This window comes from Balaenoptera ricei, chromosome 2 (genome assembly GCF_028023285.1).
Source record: "Balaenoptera ricei isolate mBalRic1 chromosome 2, mBalRic1.hap2, whole genome shotgun sequence".
In the NCBI taxonomy this organism is placed as follows: Eukaryota; Metazoa; Chordata; class Mammalia; order Artiodactyla; family Balaenopteridae; genus Balaenoptera; species Balaenoptera ricei.
The window spans coordinates 160,077,601-160,102,998 of NC_082640.1; the positions used below are offsets into that span (position 1 = coordinate 160,077,601).

Consider the following 25,398-nt stretch of genomic DNA (forward strand, 5'->3'; position numbering starts at 1 on the left):
ATTTATTGAGAGCACCCTATGACCGAGGCTCTTTGCTAGCTCACTGCTTGGTGACAAGGCCTGCTATTGCCAGGATGGCCAGAGCGGGGCTGGGGATGGGATGGGGCAGGTCTTTGGAAGGGCAGGGCCAGGTGTAGGAACCTAGCTCCCTGAAAAGGTGCCGTAGTAGGCAGTGTGGAAGGAAAGGCCAGGGCTCTCACTCTGCTACCTGCCCTCCTACCTGAGTGCCATCCCCTCCATCTTAGGCACCGGGCTGGACAGTACTCAGAGGATTCCTGTCAGCCTCCAGACTTGCCCTGCATGAAGCAGCTTGTGGCCTTTGTGTATCATCTCAACTCGGCCAACTCGGACCTGGAGTGCTGTGCCCAACTTGTCCAGAGCCAGCTCCAGTGCCAGCTGTAACACCAGATCCACAGCTAGAGATGGCTCTGGCACCAGATCCAGCTGTAGACATATAGCCAGAGCCAACTCTAGAGCTAGAACAAGCTCCAGTACCAGCTCTAGAGCTAGAGTCAGCTCCAATGTCAGCTCCAAAGCTAGAGCCTGCACCAGCTCCAGGACAAGCGTCGGCCCTAGCACCAGTCCTAGTTCCAGCTCCAGAGCTAAAAACAGCTGTGGCACCTACTCCAACACCAGCTCTAGAGCTAGAGCCAGTGCCAGCTCCAGAGCAAGAGCTAGATGCGTTATCAGCTCTAGCACCTGCCGCCAACTGAGAGCCATATTGAGTGTCAGCTCCAGAGCTAGAGCATCTCCTGCATCAGAGCCAGAGCCAGAACCAGCTCTAGGACTAGAGTCAGATCCAGAGCTAGAGCCAGCACCAGCACTAGCTCTAGCACAAGGTCCAGACACAGAGCCAGTGATAGAGCCATTGGCATGTCCAGAGCCAGTGCCAGCTCCAGCCCCAGCTCTAATACCAAAGCCAGAGCTAGGGCCAGCTATAGGGCCAGAGCTAGTTCAGAGGTACAGCCAATTCCTGGACCAGCTCTCACACCAGTTGCAGGGTCACATCCAGCTGTAGCTCCAGCTCCAGCACCAGTGCCAATTACAGATGTAGAGCCAGTGCTAGCTGCCAGCTCTAACACCAGAGCCAAAGCTAGAACCAGCTCTAAGGTTTCCATTAGCTAGTTGAGCATATTTAAGACAGTTGATTTAAAGCCTTTGTTTAGAAAGTCCAACGTTTGAGCATCCTCAGGGATGGTTTCTGTCCATTTTTTCCCCTTTGAATGGACCATAGTACTGTTTCTTTGTATGATTTTTTTGTTGTTGAAAACTGAACATTTGAATATTATAATATGGTAACTCTGGAAATCAGTTTCTCTCCCTTTCCCAGAGTTTACTGTTTTTGATTATTGAAAACTGCAGTCATCTGTTCGTTTGATAACTTTCCCAAACTATTTTTGTAAAGACTGTCATCCTTGTCATGTGTGTTCATTTGAAGTCTCTGTTCAACTAGTATTTTCACAGAGATTTCCTTGAATACCAGGAGCTAAAAACAAACAAACACCCCATCTCTTCCAGTCTTTACAGACTGGCTCTTTTCCGGCCACTCCCTTAGCACTTAGCCAGTCAGTTTAAAACTCTGCCTTAGCCTTTATTTCCTGCTTGAACCAAGCCCAGTGACCTGCCAGAGGTGAAAGCTTAGGGTCTTCTCAGGTCTTTTCCAAACATGCATACTGTCCTAGCCATGCATGTGGCTTTCTAAATTCCATAGTACACAGGGTCACTTTAAATTTATTTATTTATTTTTATTTTTGACTGTGTTGGGTCTTCGCTTCTGTGCGAGGGCTTTCTCCAGTCGTGGCAAGCGGGGGCCACTCTTCATCGCGATGCGCGGGCCTCCCACCATCGCGGCCTCCCCCGTTGCGGAGCACAGGCTCCAGACGCGCAGGCTCAGCAATTGTGGCTCACGGGCCCAGTCGCTCCGCGGCATGCGGGATCCTCCCAGACCAGGGCCCGAACCCGTGTCCCCTGCATCGGCAGGCAGACTCTCAACCACTGCGCCACCAGGGAAGCCCCAGGGTCACTTTAGAATACCCCAATTTCCCAAAGAGACTCCCCAGTATTTTGGACTTTAATGTAGGGCACAGCTAATTTGCATTTTTAAGGTCCCTCAGGCTGCTTTGTGGAGGATGTGGGGCGTTGGGAGAAGCAGCAGGGAGACCAGGGACGAGGCTGCCACAGTTGTCCGGGTGGACTTGGTGGTGGCCTCGGGGGAGGGCAGAGGTGGACTTCAGATATATTTTGGAAGCAGAACCCATGGGATGTAGTGATGGATTGGATATGGGGAAGGAGGTCTGGAGGGTCTCAGGTCTCTAGCCTGAGCTCAGGGTGGACAGTGGAAGTGTCATTCCCTGAGATGGGCAAGATCAATGCAGCAGGTGGGGGTAGGTCAGAGGCTGAGGAGTTCTGTTTTGAACTTGAGATTCCTAAGCAAGTCATTTCAGGTCCTGGAGCTCAGACTCTTCAACTGGGGTAAAAAGGAAGGAAAAGGAAGCATCTTCCTCGCAGGGTTCTTAAGAGAATGTGGCAGGAGCTGGGCTTCCCTTAAGCATGCAAGCTCTGCACAAATCTCTCCGCCAGTTCAAGACTGAGACTTGCCTTTGTTTCCCCCTTCACTCCCTTGTGGGCTGGCAGTTCTGGGCCTGGGGTCAGGGTCTGATAGCATGTTAGGTAAAAGTCTCTGCCCTGTCTTTGGACTTTCCCAGGGAAACCTTCCCCAGAGGCATCTGACCCTCAGAACTCTTAACTACTTACAGATGGGCAAATCCACTGGCCAGTTGTCCAGCCTCACCCTGCCAGAGGCTTGAGGACAGTGTTCCCCAGCACATGTCCCCTGCCTGATGCCTGTCCACACTTTACCCTACTTCCTGGGAGGACAGTCTCCGCAGATCCCCAGTCCAGGCCTCCCTTTCAGCTGGCTTGTTCTCCAGGCACCAGTTCTCCTGACAACTCCGTGTCTCCAGGGGTTCCTTCCTGGCCCAGGGTTTAGCCCAGGGCCACCCATCATTCTGACACCTAGATAGGATGTCAGAAGGAAATAGCACTGACAAGACAATGTTTCTGGAAAGGCAGTCTTTACAGAGGGCAGCTGGCATTGCTCTTCTCTGGCTTCTTGGGAGACTGTCCTGGATGCAGAACACAGAGCACAGCTCCCTGTGGGCTGTGGCAGAACAGAGACTAGTTTGTTATGCTCCACCCCAAAATGACTGGGGTGGTACACAAGTTGATACAGTAGGTAAGCGGACACTTGATGGAGATAACAAAAGGTTGTTTTTCTGCCCTGCCCCACGGCTCCAGGACTCCTCAGAAGGGTGATGAGAGGGACATAAGGATAACATTTCTATGTATCATCCACGTGGGTCTGTGTAGATTCCTGGGTGGCAGAATGAGACTTAAGTTTGGGAAATTATTTGCCTGGCTTATTTTAAAACATTTAAAATAAACATTTTGGTCCTTGTCATACACTGAGGACACATAACCTGACTTCTCCTCATGCAGGTTTGTATCGATTCATCTAAAACTCTCAAGCAGCCACCATCTCTGAGATGAATGATGGATAAGGGTACAGTCTGCCTCTAAGAACGGCTTTCTCTTGGCAGAGTTTCTGCAAGGGAGGACGCTGAGTATTTGAGTATTAAGAACAGAAACAGCACTGGGAACATGTTTGAGGCAGAGGAAATAGCAAGTGCAAAGACTCTGAGTTAGGAACAAACTCGGTCTCTATAATAATCTGCTAGCAGCAGCCCTTGTGAAAAAGGCTTAGGAGTTGAAGGAGCTTGTGAGGATGAAGCAAGTCAGTGAGGCAATGCTATCACCAAAAAGGCTGAGGGGAGCTTCAGCTATATTGATGAAAGTACAGAAATTAAACCAGAGAGGGAGTCTTTCCACACCCGAACCCCACAATTTAAAACATGCCCAAGGGGTGGGAGTCAGGGGGATCCTGAGGGAGATACGTTTCCCCTTGGCCTAAGGAAGAGCTTTCCTCAGAGGGGTCTGAGGATGGATGGCCCCCAATGCTAGAGGTGTCTGAACAGAGGCCAGAAGAGCACTTGGCAGGATATAGTTGGGAGATTCAAGTATGGGAAGGCTCCTGAAGCAGATGCCGACCTTGACGGTCCCTTTCAGCCCCATGAGAAGGGCTGCCAAGGGCCTTCCCGATGCTGACATCCTGTAGGTCCCTAAGGAGGCTTCACCGGAGACTGGACACACCATCAGACCTGGTCAGGTGCCCACCCCAGAGTTCTCTCAGCTCAGCACCTGGATGCACTGCTTTAGCACCCGTATGGGGCAGAGCTGAGAATAGGCTTGAGGCCTCCATGCCAGCCATGCCATGGAGGGAGGGGGTTAGACATGTTACCCAGGGCAACATCTCTCCAAGTCTGGAGCTCCACCCCGCATGTGGGATCATTTTCAGTGGTATCAACAGGCATTAAATAATCAGGTCTTAGAGAGAGAGAAAATCACTTCCTTTGCGGTTCCCATTCCATTTCCCCAAATCTATTAAGATTCTCAGTTGGGTGCTAGTATGTCTAACTCCTCTGTAACATCCCTAACCTCTCTTTGTACAGAGAGCAAGCCTCAGGTGTAGTCTTTGAAGGTGCAGTACAGAGCTGCCATTTCATAACACTATTTGTATTAATTTTTACAGTTACTTTCTATTTATATCAAGTGTAAACTTTCCTTTAAAAATGCATTTAGGGGGCTTCTCTGGTGGCACAGTGGTTAAGAATCTGCCTGCCAATGCAGGGGACATGGGCTCGAGCCCTGGTCTAGGAAGATCCCACGTGCGACAGAGCAACTAAGCCCGTGAGCCACAACTACTGAAGCCCGCGTACCTAGAGCCCGTGCTCCGCAACGAGAAGCCACCGCAATGAGAAGCCCACGCACTGCAACGAAGAGTAGCCCCCGCTCACCACAACTAGAGAGAGCTCGCGCACAGCAACGAAGACCCAACGCAGCCAAAAATAAATAAATTTATATTTAAGAAAAATTCATTTAAGAAATGAATTAACTTAAAAATATTACGGGATTTATTTTCATCTGGGTTAAGAAAAGCAGAAGGGCCCTCGAGGTTAGTGGCTGAGGGACAACTGGCAATGGGGAAGTGGGAGATGCCAGTGAAGCGAAGAACCAATGGGCAGAAGGTTCCAGCACAGTCGAGAGTGCTGCTCTCACCCCCCAGGCTCTCAAAGACAAGCCTAGGGAGTCAATTAAAAAGATTATCTTAGGGGCTTCCCATGGGGTCCAGTGGTGAAGACTCCATGCTTTCACTGCAGGGGGCTCAGGTTTGATCCCTGGTTGGGGAACTAAGATCCCACATCTTGCATGGATCCTGGATCCTGCATCCCGCATGGCATGGCCAAAAAAAAAAAAAAAAAAAAAGATGGGCTTCCCTGGTGGCGCAGTGGTTGAGAATCTGCCTGCCAATGCAGGGGACACGGGTTCGAGCCCTGGTCTGGGAAGATCCCACATGCCGCGGAGCAACTAGGCCCGTGAGCCACAACTACTGAGCCTGCGCGTCTGGAGCCTGTGCTCTGCAACAAGAGAGGCTGCGATGGTGAGAGGCCCGCGCACCGCGATGAAGAGTGGCCCCCGCTTGCCGCAACTAGAGAAAGCCCTAGCACAGAAACGAAGACCCAACATAGCAATCAATCAATCAATAAAAAAAAAAAAAAAGATCATCTTATGATGAAGAAGAAAGAAAAAAGGGGAAAGCTGCAAGTTTAAAAACATGTTTATCTTTTCTTTTAAAAAAAGTTATAAAATTTAAATAGTTGATTAAAGTTAAAAATCTACTGTTGCAAAACTGATGTATTCCAAAAGATTTCTGGATCTCTTGACTCCAAGTCCAATACACTCTCCATTTTGACCCTTCATTTCTTATAGATCCCACACTGTCAGGTTTTCTTTAGAAAACACGATCCGAGGTTACACGTAAGTAATCAGCACTTCAAGTGCACGAAGCTCTGGCTGCGGCAGCAGGAGGCACCCTGGCAGGGTGGGCGTCCTGTGCGGGGCCACACGCGGGCCGAGCCCACTGCTGCTGGTGCTCCCCACACCGGACCTGTGAGGCAAACCTGGAGCTCCTTCCCTGCCCCATCAGCCCTCCTGGTCTCTCCTGGGGACTCGACCTCCTGGGCTCGGCTCTCCTGCCGGTGGCCAGCCTTGGCTTCATTCCACTTTGATTCTGGTCAGCTCCCACCTTCCTTCTCCACAGAGTTTCAGAACCAAGGAGTGAAACTACAAGAGACCACCACCACGCGGAGATCAGGCTGCCCTGGCTGTGATAGATCCCCTGCCCTCCCTGCCATCCCCACGCTCCATTTTGAGGGGCCTCTGGCCCCGGCCAGGCCCAGCCTTGGCATTCTTTCCCCTCCTCAGGCCATCCTGCGGGCACGGGTACCTTCTCAAGGCTGCGCCGATGGCCCACGCTGATGAATGTCATGCCCAGCTGCTGGCCGATGCGGTAGAGCTCGCTCTCCACCTCCTCGGTCAGGGCACTGGTGGCTTCATCAAGCACTGAGGACAGAACCCAGTGGGAAGAGATGGAGTCCTGCCCCAGACCCACCTCTGCTGCTCCTCCAACCCACACGCACCTTCGCTGGGACCTGGTGGGAGGCTGAAAGCTGTTCTGGCTTACAGGGGCCCTGCCTTAGGGAGAGCAGGGGCCAGAGGAGCGGAGGGCTAGGTGCCATCCGGGAAGCCTTCTGCCAGCTGCAGGACAAAATCCCTCAGCTTCCTATCCTATCCCTAATCCACCAGCCACTGCCTAGGACCACTCATTCCAGGGAATCCTAGTTCCCCCAAGGATGTCAGTCCTTAGAAAAGTTCACACCTCCGCCAGGCACAGCAGAGGGATGCCCATTCACTGATGGCAGAGCCTGACGACCATAACATCAGAAGCCCTCTCAAGGCTGGCTCCAGCAGCTGCACTGGCACAAAGGTTAAGAACTGGCAGTTTAACATATACGTGAGTATGCCAAGCACTGCTGCCTCATGGGCAGAGCCCTGCCATCCTCCTCTGCAGGGACAGAGATGCCTGGCCAGGCACAGGTGTGCTCTCCTACCCATACCAATGCCTCTCCAGGTGCACACGAACACACGCTGCTATACCTGTGAGCGCACACGTTACCTGGCTAGCATGTGTACCTACAGGGCGAACCTCACCTGCGTACTTCGGCTGCAGGTAGAAGAGCCGGGCAAAGGAGAGCCTCTGCATCTCTCCTGGGGACAGAACATCATACCTGAGAAAGGGGAACGAGAGAGGCCCACTGGAGGAAGGAGGTTATAGCTTGGCTTTTGCACAGAATGGTCTGGGCAGGAAGAGTCTCTCACCGCAGACAGGCTGCCCCAGGACGGATGGACGTCACCCCCCTTTCCACCACAGCCCCGCTGCCCACACAAGGCGAGGCCAAAATTCTGCACCACGGACATGAACCAGGTCCCCAGCAGCCCAGCAAACCCCTAGAATTTGGGGTCAGAAGTCACTTCATCCCTTGCCCAGGCCTCTGGGACCCACTGTCTTTGGGGGAGCTGGCTCTGGAGCACCCCAACCTCCTTCTTACCAGTTCCAATCGACCTGCTGGTCCAGACCCTCTGTCCTTGCCACCAAGCTGGACTGTAACACACCCAGAGGGAACGATGTCCATGAAAGGGCCCATCCCTGCTTCCTGCCATCCTGAGGACCTCCTCAGTCCCACCGCACACACCCGAGACAGAGCGACCCCTGGTCGCGTACCACGGTGGGGCTGGGGGAGCAGTCTGCCCCAGGCAGAGAGGAGCAGTCCGTCAGCCACACTGTTTAGACCTGCTGGAACGTGGTGACCAGAAAAAGCAGGCTGATATAGTCTTATTATTGTTTTAAAATTTGCTAGAGAGTGGACGCTGCCTGTTGCCACTACCTGGCTAACAGCTCCCACTGCCGATCTATACGCCCATCGCCCTGCCCCAGGCTCAGACTTCCAGTCCTGGGACAGGGACGGTAGGGCCAGCTCTGCTGGGCCAGCATCTGCGGTCAGTGCCACCGGGTGGGCTTGGACCTCAGGGTCCCTGCCCTCACTCACCAGGCCTGCCAACTCCAGGAACCTCATGATCCTCTCATCATCAGCAGCACCTGCAAAACACAGACGCCTTCTTCAAGAAGTCAGCTCCTCTGGGTAGCCAGAGTAGATGGGGCACATCATGGCCGGGGGCCCCAGAATGTGGGCCAAGGCTCTGAAGCGACAGGTTACAGCACCTAATAAACAAGGGAAGGACCCAGTGAAGGAAGTAATCCCTTCCTTTCCTCCAGTGGTGTCTCTCCTCCGGAGGGGGAGACGGAACAAGATGAGGTCAGGGTACAGACCCCAGAATAGTAAACAGTCAAAGGAGGAGGTGGAGGGGACCCCACCTGAAACCAGCAGCCTGGCTGGGGCCTCCCCCAAAAGGTACAGGTGAGGCCACAGTCAGGCAGAGAAGAGACGGTGGGATGGGAGGATGTGTCCTGAAGAGGCTCAGCTCACCTGAGTCCGGGTAGATCTCCTTCAAGGGATATATCACCTGATAAAAGAAAAACCACATGGGCCTAGGGCAAGGGCCCAGGAGAGGTGGGGCTGCACACAGCTACTCTCCCTCAGAAACAGCCCCAGGAACTGCCAGAGGCCAGGCTCCTCTCCACCTGAGGAGAGCAAGGAGCGTCCTGGCTGAGGGTCCGGTGGAAGAGGCGGGGCTGGCAGACAGCAGGGCAGGGCCCCCAGAATCCAAGCCGGTGTTCAACAAACACATGTGATATTTGGCTTATGGCCTCCACAGGTTAACCTGCCCCCAGAAGTTGCTCTGAGTACATGGTCTAATCCATAGAAGTGAATAAAAAGTCCTTAGAGCCAGGGAGTTCCTGGGCATGGTTCATTTTATACCCCACCTGCTGTCCCATAGCTCTCCAGGGCTGAGACCTGTCACACCACCAGGGTCCAGGTTGGGCGGAAGGGGTGGGAAGAGTGGGCCCCGGCTAACCTGCTCCCGAAGGGTCCCATCAGTGAAGAATGGCTTTTGTGGCAGGAAGAGCACCCCGTGGGGTCCAAAGTCCGTCAGCATCTGCACTGAGCCTACAGAAAACACCATTTTAAGATCTCCCAGAAAGGTAATTGCCCCTCACTCTACTTTCCCAACAAGAGGCTTGATTCTTACACACATACCCCCCACAGGCCAAGGCTGGCTCAGAGCAGGGAAGGCTGGTTCTCACCCCATGTGCTTGCCCAGAGGCCACCCAGAACCCGGAGCAAGGAGGTCTTGCCGGTGCCCGTGTTGCCTGTGATAAGCAAGCTCTGTCCCTCAGAGATCTTCAGGCTCAGATCCTTGATTAAGGGTTTGTTAGAGGAGGGGGCGGAGATGCAGACCCGCTCAAGGAGAAAAGCTGTATCTGTTCGCTCTGTTGCTGGCCATCCCGGGGCCCTAGGGTGCAAGAAGGGAAGAGATGTTGGGAAGATAAGCGGTGTCAGTATTGCTGGGGGCAGGGGGGTAGTTCTTTCTCCTTGGGGGCATCACCTCTGGACTGGAGGGTTGCCATGGGCTGAATTGTGGCCTCAAAAATCATATGCTGAAGTCCCAACGCCTAGTACCTCAGAAGGTAACTGCATTTGGAGACAGGGTCTTTAAAGAGGTGATTACCTTAAAATGAGGCCTTTAGGGTAGGGCCCCAATCCAGTATGACTGGTGTCCTTTTAAGAAGAGGGAGAGACACCAGGGGTGCACAAGCATAGAGAAAAGGCCATGTAAGGACACTGAGAAAGTGGCCATCTGCAAGCCAAGGAGCAAGGCCTCAGGAGAAATCAACCCTGCTGACACCTTGATCTTGGACTTCTAACCTGTAGAACTATGAGAAAACAAACTTTGTTCTTTAAGCTACCCAGTTTATGGTACTCTGTCACGGCAACCCTAGCAAACTGATAAGAGATGGATTGGGTACCTGCTCTGCGGCAGGCTGAGCAAAGTCCTGCCCATGACTGATCTTAATCAGTCTTATCAGCCATGAACCACAGCTATTATCTCCATTGGGCAGATGAGGAAGCTGAGTCAGGTGGCTGAGTAACCTGCTCAGGGGCACAGAGCTGCATCTGTCCAATTCTAATGTTGGTGGCATTACATGCATTTTCATGGCATCACCGTGTGACTGATGGTAAGAATGGGAGCGGAAATACTAACACAGTTTTGGAGTTTCTGGCTCTCCACGGATGCCCATCTCCCCCACAGAAGAGCATCTCCAGTTCCCTACAGTCCCTGCACCACCAGCCCCGCCCCACATCTGGGCTCAGAGCTGCATGAAGCTTTAATTCTGAACAGAGGCAACAGTTAAGGCATTAGCTCCTAAGAAGACAGTTGAGTGTAGACCCTGAAATTCAGCCTGTTTCCATTTTTGAAAGCTTACTCTGTGGCCTCCGTCCAAGCACTTTCTATGAACTATGATATCTAATCCCCACAACAACCCTAAGACGAAGGTTCCATTAACGTCTTCTTTATAGAGACGAAGAAATTGAGACACAAAACAGTTAAGTAGTTTGCTCAAGAAAAGTGAGGACATGAACAAATCCTTGATGCACAGAAAGGTCAGAAACATCACGGAGCCTGCAAAGATACCGGAACAAAGACACCTCTGGACCTGAGTGGGGACAAAGAATAGACCTGCCCCAAGGAAGGGGACTCGCGGCAGGGCTTAGCGAGAGGAGGAGGGAATAAAGGAAGAGGAGGGATACAATCCAGATTTTTGTTAACTCAGGCCCAGGCAGATTGTACTTTGTTTCCATCAGCTGGGGGATGGTGTAAATAAACACAGATGCCAGAACAGCAACATTGATGGTGAACATTTACAACGTGCCTGGCATAAGACAGAGCTTTCCTCATTTGCTCTGCCTAACTCTGCTGCCCAGCTGGGAATGGGCTGGGCCCCAGGGCGGTTCCAGTGCCTGCATTCTCCACCACCGAGCTGCACCGCCAGCCCAGCGCTCACCTGGCCAAGTCCCACTCGCTCTCGTCCAGGACCTCCCCATCCTGCGACTTCAGGGTCATGTCCAGCAGGGTCTCCTGAAGTTCCCCGATCCTGGGCGAGAAGTGAAAACCTGAGGAGGGTCTGGGCGCCCCGGTGAAGGCGTTACTCCTTTTTCTCTCTCATGCCCACTAGTATATGGTGAGCTTTTCTGCTCCTTTTTTCACTCTCCTACTTCTCCCTGAGGTACACGCTTTGCTCAGGACCCAGAGGGGCCAGACGCAGCCTCACCTGTGGGCGTGCCTAGAGGGGCCGGACGCAGCCTCACCTGTGTGTGTAGCCTGCCACATCGGAGAGCGTGGTGGAGAGATCGATGAGCCGGGTGAAGCAGCTGATGAGGTACATGCACACAAAGGCGTTCTGGACAGGACAGAGGGCAGTGAGCGCGGGCCTTGACTCCAAGGCCCTGGGTGCTGGGCCAAAGGGCAGGGGGGATGGCATGAGGGGGTCCCCAGAAGGGATTCTCACCTTGCTGACCAGGGTGCTGAGCTCTGTGGGGCTCAGGTCTCCGTAGACACCGCTGAAAATGGGGATTGAGATCACGACGTAACTCAGGATGCTGCCCAGATAGTCAAACATGTTGACGCCGACTGCGGAAGACAGAAAGACCTAGGGTGAGAGACCTGGGAAGCAATCCTGCGCCCCAAGGGGAACGGGAAGCCAAGCAGGGTCAAGCTATTCCGGGGATCCTCACTCTCCTGAGGTCACTCATGGCAAAGGCAAGCTGATCAGCGCAGAGAGGGAGGAGGGAGTTGTGGGGAGGGAAGGAGACTACCCCCCCCGCCATGCTTCCTGCCTCCCGGGGCTCCCTGCACCTACTGTACAGCCAGAGCTCCTTGGACATCAGCTCCCTCTGGGTCTGAAGGAGTCTCTGCAGCCTGCGGTCTGTCCTCATGTGCTCCACATGCCCAGCTCTGATGAGAAAGGCCGGGATGTCCACGGCGCCTGGAGAGCCTGAGCCCGCCTCCCCACACTCCCCTTTAGGGACCAAGCCCACCCAAGTGATCTTCCCCTCAGACCCTTTCGGCCACTAGCAGCCAGCCATTGCTTCATTCATTCAACATGGTATTGTCTGCGGAAAGACCATGAACTCTAGACTGGGCAGACCGGATTCAAATCCTGGCTCTGGCCAGTTACTAGCTGGGTAACACTGACAGGTTATTAAGCCTCTGAGTCTCAGTTTGCTCATCTATAAAATAGAGCTTATAATACCTACGTAATAGGCTAGAGTGAGAATTTCTGAATTTAAAGCGCCAAGCACATGAGGGGCTCCCAATAAAAAAGAGCTGCTATTATTAAACAAATATACACGCAGCAGTCACTAGGCGGCAGGCTTGGTGTTAGTTAGCCAGCGAAACAGTTTTGGACAAAAGAGCCCCTGTCCTCGAGGAGTTCCCAGTTCAGGGGGGCAGGCAGACGCGCTGCATTCTTCACCTGGAACATGGAAAGTGTTACGTAAGCCGTGTGTCTTCAGGGCTATGGAAGCAAATAGGCGTGACCCCTAAGGGAGTCTGGAAAAGCGCCCAGGAGGAGGTGACTTGGAGCTTCAAGGATGGACAGAAATTCTCCAGGCAGAAAGGTTGGGGAAGGACAGAGGAAACGTTTCAGACTTTGCATGAAGAAGGACAGAGAGGCTGCAGGAAAACACATTCGGAGCTCCAAGAATCAACCTGCTTTTCCCAGGGCCCAAAACTTCATGAGCAGTGACTGCAGAATCCAAAAAAAAACTAGCGCAGGCCCAGCCCTACCTGGCCCCCACGACCAGCCCCACTCATAGATCCCTGGTACCCTTGGTGCCCCCAAGTGGTGGCAGCTACAAACTACAGCAGAGACGGACAGAAGAGCAAAGTCCCAGGGCTATTAGATCCAGGTGATCCAAGGAGTAACTTCTACTCCTTAAACACAAACCTCTGGGCCCTTACTGTCAATCCAAATACTGAATCCAGAGTCCTCATAGGAGGCAGAGTGCAGGGACCTACCCTGGCCCCGGGGGAAGGAACGGGATTTCACAATGCTGCTGTCAGGAGACCACTTTGCTCCACTAGGACAGTGTCTGTGGGGAGCAGGTCTTCTGACCTGAGAGGCTCCATTCCCTCCCATGCTACAGAGACAAAGGATCAGCCTTGGACGTCAGGCACTGGCAGAAAGCCATTTTACAGACAGAAAAGCAGAGGCAGAGGCAATGCCTTACAGTCATCAGTAAGATGATGAAGCATTCACTCATTTCATTCTTAGAACAAATTTAGGCCCCACGCTAGGTCACGAAAAGGAAGAACCAGTTTCAGAAGCAAATCCATGGACCTAAGGATGAGGCAGACGAGGACGGTGAGAGATAAGGGGAGAGGGTCACAGCCAAGTGTGAGGACGCCTGGCCCCTGGCCTTGGTGATGGTGGGAGGGTTGTTTCCTTCTCCACCATCTCCACTATCAGCTCTGACAAGGCAGAAGGGGAACTATCCCCACTAGACTCACCTGAAAAAAGCAGCAGCCTCAGCATTCACCCGGATCTGCATGTGCTTGAACCTGGGAAGACCAAAGGCAAAGGTGTGCTGACAGTGGGCAGGACTGGCCCGTCTCCTTTCAGAGTCCTGGATCAAGAAGACCTCCAGGCAAAGAGGAGCCTGACTCCACTCCAAGACTGTGGCTGCCTCAGCCCAACCTCTCCCTGGACTGTCACAGGGTGGGAAATTCCAGGCCTGGGAGGGATGGCAGGAGACCTGCAGACAGGGCAGCCACTTGCCTCTCTCCAAAGAGGACAGGTGCATGCCTGCCACAGCTCCTCTTCTTCCCAGGGCCGGGTCTGAAGGAGGAGGCCAAGAAGCACAGAGTAGGGGCTGGACCCATCGGCTGACCAGAATAAGGGAGGTTGGAACAGAAGCATGTGAGGAGGCCAAGGGATGATGATGATGATGATGATGATGATGATGGCCAACCAGTCACCGTTCTCAGTGCTTCTCATGTATGATCTCATTAATCCTCCTTACAATTCTGTCAGTACCATCCCCATTGTAGAGATGGGAAAACTGAAGTTTAGAGAGGTTCAAGACTCCGCCCGAGACCATATGGCTAGTGGCTGGCCTAACTGGGGTTTACACTTAGGCAGCCTTTCTCCAGATCCCATTCCTTAACCACTACGCCTGGCCCAGAAACCTCAAGCAAGGGAGACACACCTGAAATCCCCCTCCAGCTTCTCCTGCTGCACCAGCTTTGCCACAATGGGACCCATCAACATTTTGTTCACCACGGTTCCCAGAATGAAATACCCAAAGATGCTCACAGGCCCGAGCCAGCCGGTGCTGAAAGGCAGAGAGAGGGAGGGTGTGGGGAGCGACATATACCCACAGGCCTCTGCTCTGACTCCTGCCCCCTTTTGGGCAGCCCCTGTCCCATCTCAGAGCCCTGTGCGGCTTCTGCTCCTGTGCGGGGGCATCTGGTGCCTTGACACTGACACACCACAGGGCCACAGGGAGGGCAGGGGCCCAAGCATGCAAGACAGGAAGACTTCCTGGGGTGCGGGTGGGAGGGAGGGGAGACCAGCCTCTCGTGGACGCTGACCAGGGAGAGCTGACTCCCGCCCAATGTGTGAGTGAGGGACTCTGGGGAATCACCAGGCAGGGGAGGAGGAAGGGCGCCGGCAGGAAGAGAGCCTTCACCTCTGGAAGCACTGATAGGTGTAGTAGACGAGGGTGAAGGGGGAGATGATCAGCTTGCTGGCCATGCTGCTGAGCTGCCGGCAGAACCGCTCCACGTCCTGGCTGATGCGCTGGTCCCTGGAGCCAATGACACGGAGTGACTAGGCCCGGGGAGCTGGGCTGGAGGGTTGAGAGAGCTAAGACAGTTCCAGGTTACCTCTTATTCTGACCTTGCCTTTCAGTGCTGTCAGCAATGACCCCGTGGGAAGATGGACCCAGACAAGGGCTGGTTTCCTAGAGGCAACGAGACCCTAAGGACTTTCGAACAGGGTTCTGAAGAGTTGCTTCCTATGGTGCCTCAGTCTACCCCTCAGAAAAAATGGCAACTGAAAGATCCAGCACACAAGGGTCCTGAGCCAGCTCTGAGCAGAGCCAATGAAAAACCCGAGGGTAGAGGATCCGAGTTACCGGATGATCAGGAAAGCTACCTCATTTACCTCACTCCTCCTGACCTCTCTCTCACGAGCCTGAGCCTGCCCCCATGTGAGCTATCTGGCTGTGGAAGTGCTGTATGGGTTGAGTCATAGAGAAGAGGCCTAGAAGAGAAGCTTAAGAAGCAGCAGCAGCCTCCCAAGAGTCTTTGCTGCAAAGCTCCACTTGAGCTGAGGAGAGGTTACCTCAGGCAACAAAGTGCTTGGGACGGTGCGGAGCGGGGAGGGAATGAGGGTGAAGAGAGACCCCATATGTCCCATCCCACCACCAAGGCCACAACGACTCCTACTCTCAGTGAGACGTGAGCTTTGGCAAGTCACTTGCATTCTCTGGGCTTCAGTTTCCTCACCTGTAAGGGAACCTGGGGCTTAGTGAACCTAAGAGAGGTGATAGAATGGTGACTGGAATCCCAGACTGAGTCCTAGACAGCAGTAGTTTTTTACTGCTGAAAATTGGAGCGCTGCTTTTCTAGCTATTTCTAGCAAGGACAGTGTCTTCAGAGGGTGCCTTATTTGGAAGCCCAGGATATGAAGTGGACAAAAGGCAGCTGCTCTTGGCCTCTTCCTTTTAGCTCCCTGTCCTCAGCCCTGCAGCCTCTCCGGGGTCCTCTGCAGGGCACCCTTCCCCCTCGGCTCTGGGCAGCAACATTTGCAGATAACTGTGGATGACCTCACGGGGTCTGCCGCTGGGGCTCTCCAGGGCTGTGTCAGCCCAGGTGGACGAACCACGCAGAGGGTGGCAAGGACTGAGAGGGGGCGCCTACGGGTTATCGATGTCATCCCGCAGCACGTTGAGGGTGTAGTACACGCGGCCCCGGAAGTAGAGGCGGTGGAGGTGCTCGGTGAGGTCCTTCCTCCAGCTCACATACAGCAGGTTGCAGGTGAACTGGTCAAAGCTCTTCAGCTGTGCAGCGGGGGAGACAAGGGGAAGGGAGAGATGCAAGTCTCTTTCTAACAAGTCTCAGCTCCAAGCTCAGGCTGGCGGAAAGCCTCTGCTGACCAGTCCCAGCCCATTCGGCTGTCCACTCAGCACTTGAGCCTATTAGAGCGTCAAGTCATGGGATTCATCCCTTCCTCATTCACTCATGTGTTTATTGACTTGCACCAAATATTGAAGGGCTTACCAAAGGCAAGGCCTTCTAGCCTCCTCTACAGTGTATTGTCTTACATCTCCAGAGCACATGGGCTTCTGGAGATTGGGAACAATATCTTCTATTCCACTTATGTTCTTACTTTTCTGTCCTCCAAAACTTGGAACAGGGTCTGAATACATAGGTGCTTACTGACCGAAGACCCATCAAAAGTGCCAAAGTGTGATGAGAAGTGGCTTCCCCAACAAAACAGGTAGTGCAGCCTGACAGAGAGCATTAGGCTTGAGTCCAAAAGGAGCCCTGACTCTCATCATTCCGTCTATGGAGCCCCTGTATGCTAAGCACGAGGGAAGTAGCAATGAGCTCACAGGCTAGTGAGGACACAGACAATCACAAGGGTGTAAGGGTTGTTAGAGCAGAGCTGAACTCAAAGGATCAGTAGTCGAAGGGGCAGAGTTTGGTGGAGGAAACATGAAGGAAAAGTTGAGGAGGACTTGAAGGAGGTGACAGCGGAGGAATCGTGAAAAGTGAGCAGGTGTTAAGCAAGTGAACAAGGGGTGGGGGAAGGAGGCCATTTGGCAAGAAAGCAGCAGGTGCAAAGGCTGGGAGATGTGACAAGTGCCAGGCTCAGGCACAGCCTCAGCCCTGCCAGAGGACAGCAGTAGCTCTGGCTGCTGAGCCCAGTTTTCAAGTGCACTGAGCTCCCTGAAGCAAGAGTTCTGGGAATGGAAGGGACAAGGATCATTTCCACCAAATGCTAGATTAAACCAGAATCCTGTGGCCAAGCCCTAGGAGCTCGAAACACTCTGGGAATTGGTCCCATGTGGGCCAACAGCAAGATCAATGCCCTGCCTAGAGTTTTGACCCCAGGTTCCCAGAAGAGGGAGGGAACACACACCCACAGCTTGGTTCCTGCTTCCTGATGGCTAAGTCCCACTGGGCACTGGAGAGGCATCACACTAGGCTGGAGAGGAAGAGAGACACAGGGAGAAGACCTTACCATGGAGTTGAGGACGATGAGCACAACAGCCAGGAACGTCAGGGTCTTAAACCCATTTAAATCTTTGTTTCCTAGGACCCCAAAGTACTGACTGGGAATCAAGCCAACCCGGTAGATCACCAGTTGTTCTGAGGGGAAGGAGAGGAGTCAGGAATCAGTGATGAGGGGTGAGAAAAGACAGAGGGAGGCTTCCTCTTGAGTCCTTGCCTCATCAACACCCCACGAAAGGAAAAGGGCCTCAAACCAGGGCTGCCCTCCCCCCACCGGCCTGGGCTCATTCACTCACCCAGTAGGGCCACACACAAAAGGGTCAGGAACATCAAGGCATTCTGTGATGACCAAGAGGGAAACAAAACCTTCTGTATCTGCAGGAACCGCTGGAAAAATTGCAGATCTAACCTGGGCCTGAAGAAGAGAAGCAGGAGAAGCAGAGAGAGTCCTAAAAGGACAACAGAGCCTTAGAGAGCAGTTACCAAGCTTATCTACAGCTGTTGGTGGGCAGGGCGCAGGCCATGCAGAAAGAACGGTTTACGAATGCTGAAGATGGTAGGGGGGAAACAGACCAGGGGATAAAAAGGAATTTAAATTGATAAATGCTATGAAAGGTTATTTACCAAAAACCTATAGCTAAATTAATAAAGAAACTTTAGCCACATCCTCTTTTTTGGTCACAAACAAGACAAGGAAACCCACTACATCAAGGATTTTAAGATCCTGGCTAAAGCAATAAAGAAAAAAAAGAAATGAGGTAAAAGGAATGAAAGAAGAGATTAAATTGTCATTATTTTCAGATGATGTGATCATTTACATAGGAAACACAGCAAAGCAATAGACAAAATGTTAGCGGGACTTCCCTGGTGGTCCAGTGGCTAAGACTCCATGCTCCCAATGCTGGGGGCCTCGGTTCGATCCCTGGTCGGGGAACTAGATCCCACAGGCATGCTGCAACTAAAGATCCCGCACGCCGCAACTAAAGGTCCCGCACGCCGCAATAAAGATCCCGCACGCAGCAATGAAGATCCTGCATGCCGCAACTAAGACCCAGCACACCAAAATAAATATTTTTTAAAAAATAGACAAAATGTGAGAAATAAAAGGAGTACAGCAATGTTGCTAGATACAGGGTTAACACACGAGTATCAATAACCAACAATAACCAACTAGCAAATATAAAGAAAATAAGATGTCATTTACAGAAGTAAGAAAAGTACAGAAAAACCATAAAATATCCAGGAATTAACTTTAAAAAAGAATGTAGAAGACATTTTGGAGGAAAAACCGAAAGCTCTATTATAGGATGTGAAAGAAGACTTAAATAGAAAGACTTCATTTCTAATAGAAGTCTGTAACTGCAATGCAATACCAGTCAAAACCAGGAGTTCTTTAAGGAACTGTATATGGAAATATAAAGGTCCATGAATAGGTTAGGAAAACTGTGAGGAACAGGAAAGGAGGAGGAAGAAACCCACCTAAACCATCAGGTTATTAAGACATATCATATTACAGGGTTGGAGTAATAACAAAGTGTGGTATGAATACAGGAACAAAAAGACCATGGAACAGAAAGACCAAAAAGAAAAAATTCACCTATGTTTACGTGGGCACGTAATAGAGATTATATCACAAGAAAGGGCATATTAAACACACATTATATGCCAAACCCATACTATGTGCCCAGTACTGTTCTACACATTTTATGTGTATTAATTCATTTAATAATCACAACCATAAAGATGAGGAACTGAGGGTAAAAAGGTTAAGTAACTTGCCTTGTCACCCACCTGATAATTGGCAGCCTTAGGGTTTGAACACAGGCAGCCTGGCTCTGTGCTCTTAACTATGCTATACAGCTTCTCTAATTTTTAATTATTAATTAATTTGTCATTAATTGAAGAAGGTAGGGGAAAATTTAGGTCATTACCTCAAACCATGTATAAAAATAAACTTTAAAAACTCCAAATGGATTAAAAATCTAAATGTGAAAAGTAACATTACTTAGTTAATAGAATGTAGAAATATCTTAATGAAAATATAATGGAAGGTATTTCTCAAATAAGACCCCCAAACCACAAACTATAAAGCAGAAAAACTAACAGATTTAACTTAGAATTAAGTATTTTTGTTCAACATAGTGCCACAGATTAAAAGACTTGGAGAAGTTACTTGCAGAGTGGAAAATAACCAAGGTAATAAAATCTAGTCCATATAAGGAATGACTGCATCAGGAAGACAGCAAATCCATAGAAAGTGGGAAAAGTATATAAATAAGGGGAAACCCAAGTGCTTAATAGAGGAAAATTAACACAATGGGACACCACCTTACACTAATCAGGTCGATAAACATTAGAAAACCAAACAATACCAAACAATACCAAACATTGGGCGGGGGGATGGGGCGTCGGTGGTTAAGGAGAAACAGGAACCTTTAGGCAATGCTGTCGAGAAGTTGGGTTTGACCATTCCAGAGAACAAATTTAGCAGAATTAAGTGACCTAGCATCCTACCCTGGGATGGATACTCCAAAGAAGATCACCCATATCCACAAAGGAGGCAAGTGGTGCTTAAAAACTGGAAGCAATCTAAGTGTCCGTCACTAGGGTAATGTATAAGTAAACTGGGGTCTAACGCACTTAGGTAGCACCATGCAGCACTCAGAAGTGAAAACTAGATTATTATAGAATGGATGATCTCAAAAACACCATGTTGAGTCAAAAGTTAAAAAAAAAAAAATCACAGTATGTTATGAGGGCGGAAGGTGCTCCTTCCCCACACAGCCCCGAGTAGGACGCCCCGAGGCCCGGTCCTCCTCCCCAGCCGCCGTACTCACCGGGCGCCAGCCCGGGGCGCGGGCCCCCGGACCGCCATGACCCGGGATCCGACCGACGCGAGAGCCCGGTAGCCCCCGGGTCCGCTCAGGGTAGAGTCCGAAGAACTCGCGGCCGCCGAAAAGGGGCGGGGGACGGGGCCCCGGCACCCGGCTACCACAGAGATGGGCGGATAGAGAGGAAGGCGCAGGGAGACGCAGCCGCTCCCGGAAGCGACCGACTTCTCGAAAAGAACCACAGTGCTGAGTCTGTTGACCCGGCGCCTAGAGCGCCCCCTCCTGGATATGGGAAGTTTCCCCTTTGGCAAGAAGTAGCCGAGAATGTGACTGAAGTATTTTAAACTCTGAATATAGATGTTTCATACATTCTCCCAAAGAAGTCAGAGTGATCTTTTAACAACATGTCAGGCTTCCAATTTCAGTTAGAATAAAATCCAAACGTTTCCATGGCGCAAGTGATCCGGCCCTCTCCCCTTGGTCTTCATTGAACAGGCCACTCTATTTTGGCCTCACAGTCTTTGCCTGGATCAGTCTTCTCCCTAGCCTAGAGCTTTCAATGGCTGGCTCATTCTCATCATTAGTTCAAATGTCAGCTGCTCACCCTACCTAGGCTCTGCCGTCCTTGCCCCATCATTCACTGTTGCACTATACTTTTATTTTCTTCATAATATTTATCACTGTCTGAAATCATCTTGTTTCGTTGCTTATTGTTTGTCTTCCTTTATAAGAATAAATTTCATTGAGCAGGGACTCTGTCTTGCTCATTGTTGTATTCCCAGCATCAAACGCTGCTGGTACATAGTAAGTGCTTAATAAATATGTTAAATGTTGAATGAATGAAATGCTTATCAAGTGGCTGATCACAAACAGCATGATCTCACAGGGCCCTAAATTTGAACCTGGATGTACCTTCCCACCTTCTTTCAATCCTTATTAAGTGTCAACTATATTCCAAACACTCAACAAGATACATGTATCACCTGTCTTCTTGGAGTTGACAGTCTAGCTGGGAAGGCCAACCAGTTGACAGTTTTGGTTGTCTTTATGAAGTGCTATGACAAAGTGCTATACAGCAGGGTTTCTCAGCCTTGGCACTATTGACTTTTTGGGCCTGATAATTCTTTCTTTGGCGAGTGGAGAGACTGTCCTGTGTATGGTAGGACGTTGAGCCATATCCCTGGCATCTACCCACTAGATTCCAGCAGCACTACCCCAGATCCAGTTGTGCCAACCAAAAATATCTCCAGACATTGCCAAATGTCCCTTGGTGGGCGGGGGTGGGGAGGAGCAAAATCCTAGCCTTGTCCCACCCCCCAGCACTGAAAACCACTGTCGCAGAGCCGTAGAGAGGGCCATCCAACTCAGGATGGGGAAAAGGAGAGAGAAGATAACTGAGTGATTCCCCGACATGGCAAGAGCTTAACTATTCCCAAGTGTGATTTCCTAAGTATGTCTTTGTTACTTTGAAAATCAAACAAATAAATACATCAGGATACAATTTCCGAAAAATTAAATAAGGCAACAAAAGTATCAAAGTGAACAACCTCACCTTGGTAGGGAAATCCAGGTTTGTAGCTCTTGTTGACTTTCACTCTCAATAGTGTTCTGCTTTGGGGTTTGTCCCAGGGCTCTTAATGCTGTATATTACTTTAAACTTTACAAAATGCTATATATATCATATTGTTCATTAATATTTCAGTTTATATTTCTAAATAATTTCCAACACTTTAATCCTGAAGCGGAGTAATGGGAAACCTAATGAAACACCTAAAAAAAAAAAAAAAAAAAAAAAAAAAAATTATTGGGACTTCCCTGGCGGTCCAATGGTTAAGAGTTTGCCTTCCAGTGCAGGGGGTGTGGGTTTGATCCCTGGTTGGGGAGCTAAGATTCCCCATGTCTCACGGCCAAAAAACGAAACCATAAAACAGAAGCAATATTGTAACAAATTCAATAAAGACTTTAAAAATGGTCCACATCAAAAAAATCTTTAAAAAAATTTCTTAATATCAAATATCCTGTTAAAATTTCCAATTGTAACTCTGATATTTTCCTTTTTTTTTTTTTTTTTTTACTTTAAAAAAAAAAAATCAGGATCTAAATAAGGTCCACCCATTGCAGTCAATCAATATGTCTTTTGAGACCCTTTTAATCTATAGGTTCCTCCCCCATCACCTTAGATTAACCACTGTCATCGCTCTCCTGTCTTGCAAAAACCTCCTAATTGGTTTCCCCACTTGAATTCTTGCTACTGTTCTAATGCAGTTCCTACACAACAGCCAGGGAGACTGCAAAAATCAGATCAACACCTCGCTTAAAACCCTTCAGTGGTACCAAAGGCTCTAGTGCCCTCACTCCACCAACCACAACCTTTTTAGGTGCCGGGAAACAACCTTGTGCCCTCCACTCTTCTGTTCATTTCTACTCTTCCTTCATCTCCAGTGTAATGTCCCTTCCCCAGAAAGCCCTCTCCTGACCACTTTCTCTAAAGAAGGACACTATTATTCCTTCCCATAGCACCCCATTTTTTCTCTTCATGGCACTTATCAAAGCTTGTTATTATATTTTCATTTTGTGTGCTTACTTTATTAATGCCTCTCTCTCCACAGACTATCAGCTGCATGAGGGCAGGGACCATGTCCATTATATTCATCATTGTCCAGAAGCACTTAGTAAGGGCACAATAAATATTTGTTGAACAAAGATGAGCAAGACAATCCCTAACCTCACAAAACACACAGGCCATTGTCTCTGCTCATACTGTTTAATACTAGGACTGAAATTCCCCTTTTCCAGCTGCCAGACTTGGGGCTACTTCCTCTCTCATACAAAGACAAAGGGTTTTTTTTTTTGTTTTTGTTTTTTGTTTTTTTGTTTTTTTTTATAAATTTATTTATTTATTTATTTGTGGATGCGTTGGGTCTTAGTTTCTGTGCAAGGGCTTTCTCCAGTTGCGGCGAGCGGGGGCTACTCTTCATCGCGGTGCGCGGGCCTCTCACTGTCACGGCCTCTCCCGTTGCAGAGCACAGGCTACAGACGCGCAGGCTCAGTAGTTGTGGCTCACGGGCCTAGTTGCTCCGCGGCATGTGGGATCTTCCCAGACCAGGGCTCGAACCCGTGTCCCCTGCATTGGCAGGCAGATTCTCAACCACTGTGCCACCAGGGAAGCCCGACAAAGGGTTTTTTTTTCGGTTAAAGAAAAAAAAAAAGGAAAGTAATTTGATAATAACTATCAAGCTTTAGATGATGCCATAGTTTCACTTCCAGGTCTTCTCTTATAAATATATTTACACAAGAGCACAAAGGTTAATCACGAGGGTGTTTCTGCAGTGTGGTAGGTAGGTAATAGCAAAACCCTAGAAACAACCAGAATTTCTATCAAAGGAGGAAAGCGTAAAAAAGTATGACACAATCACTTTATGGAATACACTTTGCACCCCTTAACAAGAATGAGAGAGGCTGCATGGCCATAGTGGTTCAGAGTATGGGCTTCAGAGCCAGATTGCACGGGTTCAAATCCCTGCTCTACCGCTTAGTATCTGTGTGACCTTGGGCAAGTTGCCTCAGGTTCCTTATCAAGGAGCTGTGGGAAGTATCTAAACAGCACCTGGCAATGATCAGGGCGAAATGGTGTACTATATAGTAGCATGGGAGAAATGCCTATGTTGTATTGTCTCATTCATTTTTAATTAACTAGTTTAATGGAAACATTTAAAAACACATGATAAAAAAATTCACACAGGATCATTAGGCATATAGTGAAAAATAAGTGTGTCTCCTGCTCCAGAGACAACTACTGTTCACAGCTTCTTAGGAATCTTTACAAAAATGTTTCATGTAAATGCAAACTTATATGTGTGATTATTTTTCACATACACACACACACACACACAAACACACAGCCCTACCTATTCCTTTTAAACACTCTGCCTTGAAGCTTGCTTTTTAGATTTTATAGTATATCTTGGAGATACTTCCATATCACACAGACCCACCTCATTTTTCCCCACTGCATAGTACTCCACTGTATAGAGAAACTTTTTTTTTTTAATTTCTTGGCTGCATGGCATGAGGGATCTTAGTTCCCCAGCCAGGGACCAAACCAGTGCCCCCTGCAGTGGAAGTGAAGAGTCTTAACCACTGGACTACCAGGGAAGTCCCTAGAGAAACTATCCAGTTCCCTATTGCTGGACATTTTAGTGGTTTATAGTCGCTTGCTATTACATAGAATGTTGAAATGAATATCCTCGGATATAGCCAAAATATGATTAATTTTAAAAGATGGCATACTCCATATTTTATTTGAAAAAAAAGCATATTTATGTGTGCATGAGCATATACCTATTTAAAATGATTGGAATCTGTAGGAATTAGGAATGCAAGGAATGGAGAGAGCAAAACACAGTTTGAACGAAAGAGCCTGTGTGTTTAGATTGTTTTTTTTTTTTTTTTTTAAACGTGACCTGCACAGTAAAACCTTCCCAGAGGTTGTCTCTTAATAAGAAAAAATTACTCCATCTTCTGACCCTCCCAGCTCCTGGTTCACGCCTCAGTAATAGACAGAGTTCTTCCTTCTCATCTCTCCTGCTAGCCTGCCTGTCATCCTCATGCCTTGTAATACTCAGCCCAGTGCCTGGCACGTAGGTGTTCACTAAACAGTTCTGGAATGAATGAAGCTACTCCTCTGACCCCAGTTTGCCTGCATATAAAATTAGGATGGTAAAGTAGACCCACAACTCATGGCCGTCATGGGAAATTACTGAGCAATGTGAATGCTCTTGAAAAAGATGAAACAGTGTGTAAAAATACTCAAGAATAGCCACTGAATCTGAAACTTATCCTATGGGCTGACCAGGTCAAAACACCTGCAGTGTAGCTGGTCCAAAGACTCCTGGCAGCTTCCCCACAAGACCAGCCTGTTAAGTTTATTTTCAGACGAAAGGAGGACAGAGCAGGAGGGATCACGTTGTTAGCCAAGCAGAGCCCTGATGTCAGGTCTTTTAGATCTGAAATCATCTGGGCCTGTTCCACTCCAGAAGTAAATCATTTTGGAAAGATTTGCCCCCTGAGCTGTACATCTGTTAAAAAGTTGAAGCTTTCATATTAGAAATCACCCAAGGGCTGATTTGATTTCACCCAAGGACAACTCCTTGATTGTAGAGTAATCTTAGAGGAGTGAGGAGCTGAGGTTGACGAAAATAATTCACTCAACTTTCAATAAATGTTTACTGAGCACCTACTCTCTATGTGCCAGGCATTGTTCTAGGTGCTAGTGATACAGCAGTTTCAAAACAAAGTCCCTGCCTTCAAGACCTTAAGCAGATACAGGGACTTCCCTGGTAGTCCA

At 49.7% G+C, this 25,398-nt stretch overlaps 1 protein-coding gene across 9 annotated transcripts; it reads right to left on the minus strand.

The window, feature by feature from the left end:
• Positions 1–5,718: 5,718 nt before the first annotated feature.
• ABCD4 (ATP binding cassette subfamily D member 4) lies at positions 5,719–20,232 on the minus strand. Of its 9 annotated transcripts, none has more exons than XM_059914646.1 (19): positions 20,058–20,232; positions 17,517–17,635; positions 17,231–17,358; positions 15,904–16,043; positions 14,670–14,786; positions 14,187–14,312; positions 13,489–13,539; positions 11,837–11,931; positions 11,486–11,607; positions 11,286–11,377; positions 10,982–11,071; positions 9,221–9,429; positions 8,992–9,083; positions 8,502–8,538; positions 8,064–8,113; positions 7,566–7,618; positions 7,168–7,244; positions 6,404–6,519; positions 5,719–6,240 (listed from the first exon to the last, which is right to left on the minus strand). In XM_059914646.1, the coding sequence occupies exons 1-19, from the start codon at positions 20,093–20,095 to the stop codon at positions 6,172–6,174; spliced, it is 1,821 nt and encodes a 606-aa protein (XP_059770629.1). In that variant the 5' UTR covers positions 20,096–20,232; the 3' UTR covers positions 5,719–6,171. The 9 variants fall into 9 exon arrangements, with proteins under 9 accessions (XP_059770629.1, XP_059770632.1, XP_059770633.1 ...); XM_059914649.1 differs by having other exon boundaries at positions 17,517–17,607; positions 20,058–20,231; XM_059914650.1 differs by lacking the exon at positions 17,231–17,358 and adding an exon at positions 17,129–17,194 and having other exon boundaries at positions 17,517–17,669; positions 20,058–20,231.
• Between the last annotated feature and the right edge of the window lie 5,166 nt (positions 20,233–25,398).

Bases quoted from the DNA above. Each gene is read 5' to 3' on its own strand.
- ABCD4 (XM_059914646.1), bottom strand. From the start codon at position 20,095: ATGGCGGTCCGGGGGCCCGCGCCCCGGGCTGGCGCCCG. The intron at 9,084-9,220 runs GTGAGAACCAGC...TGTTTTCTGTAG, and splicing joins CCTCTGGGCAAGCACATGGG to GCTCAGTGCAGATGCTGACG. The intron at 7,245-7,565 runs GTAAGAAGGAGG...CCCCTTTCTCAG, and splicing joins CAGCAGGTCGATTGGAACTG to GTATGATGTTCTGTCCCCAG.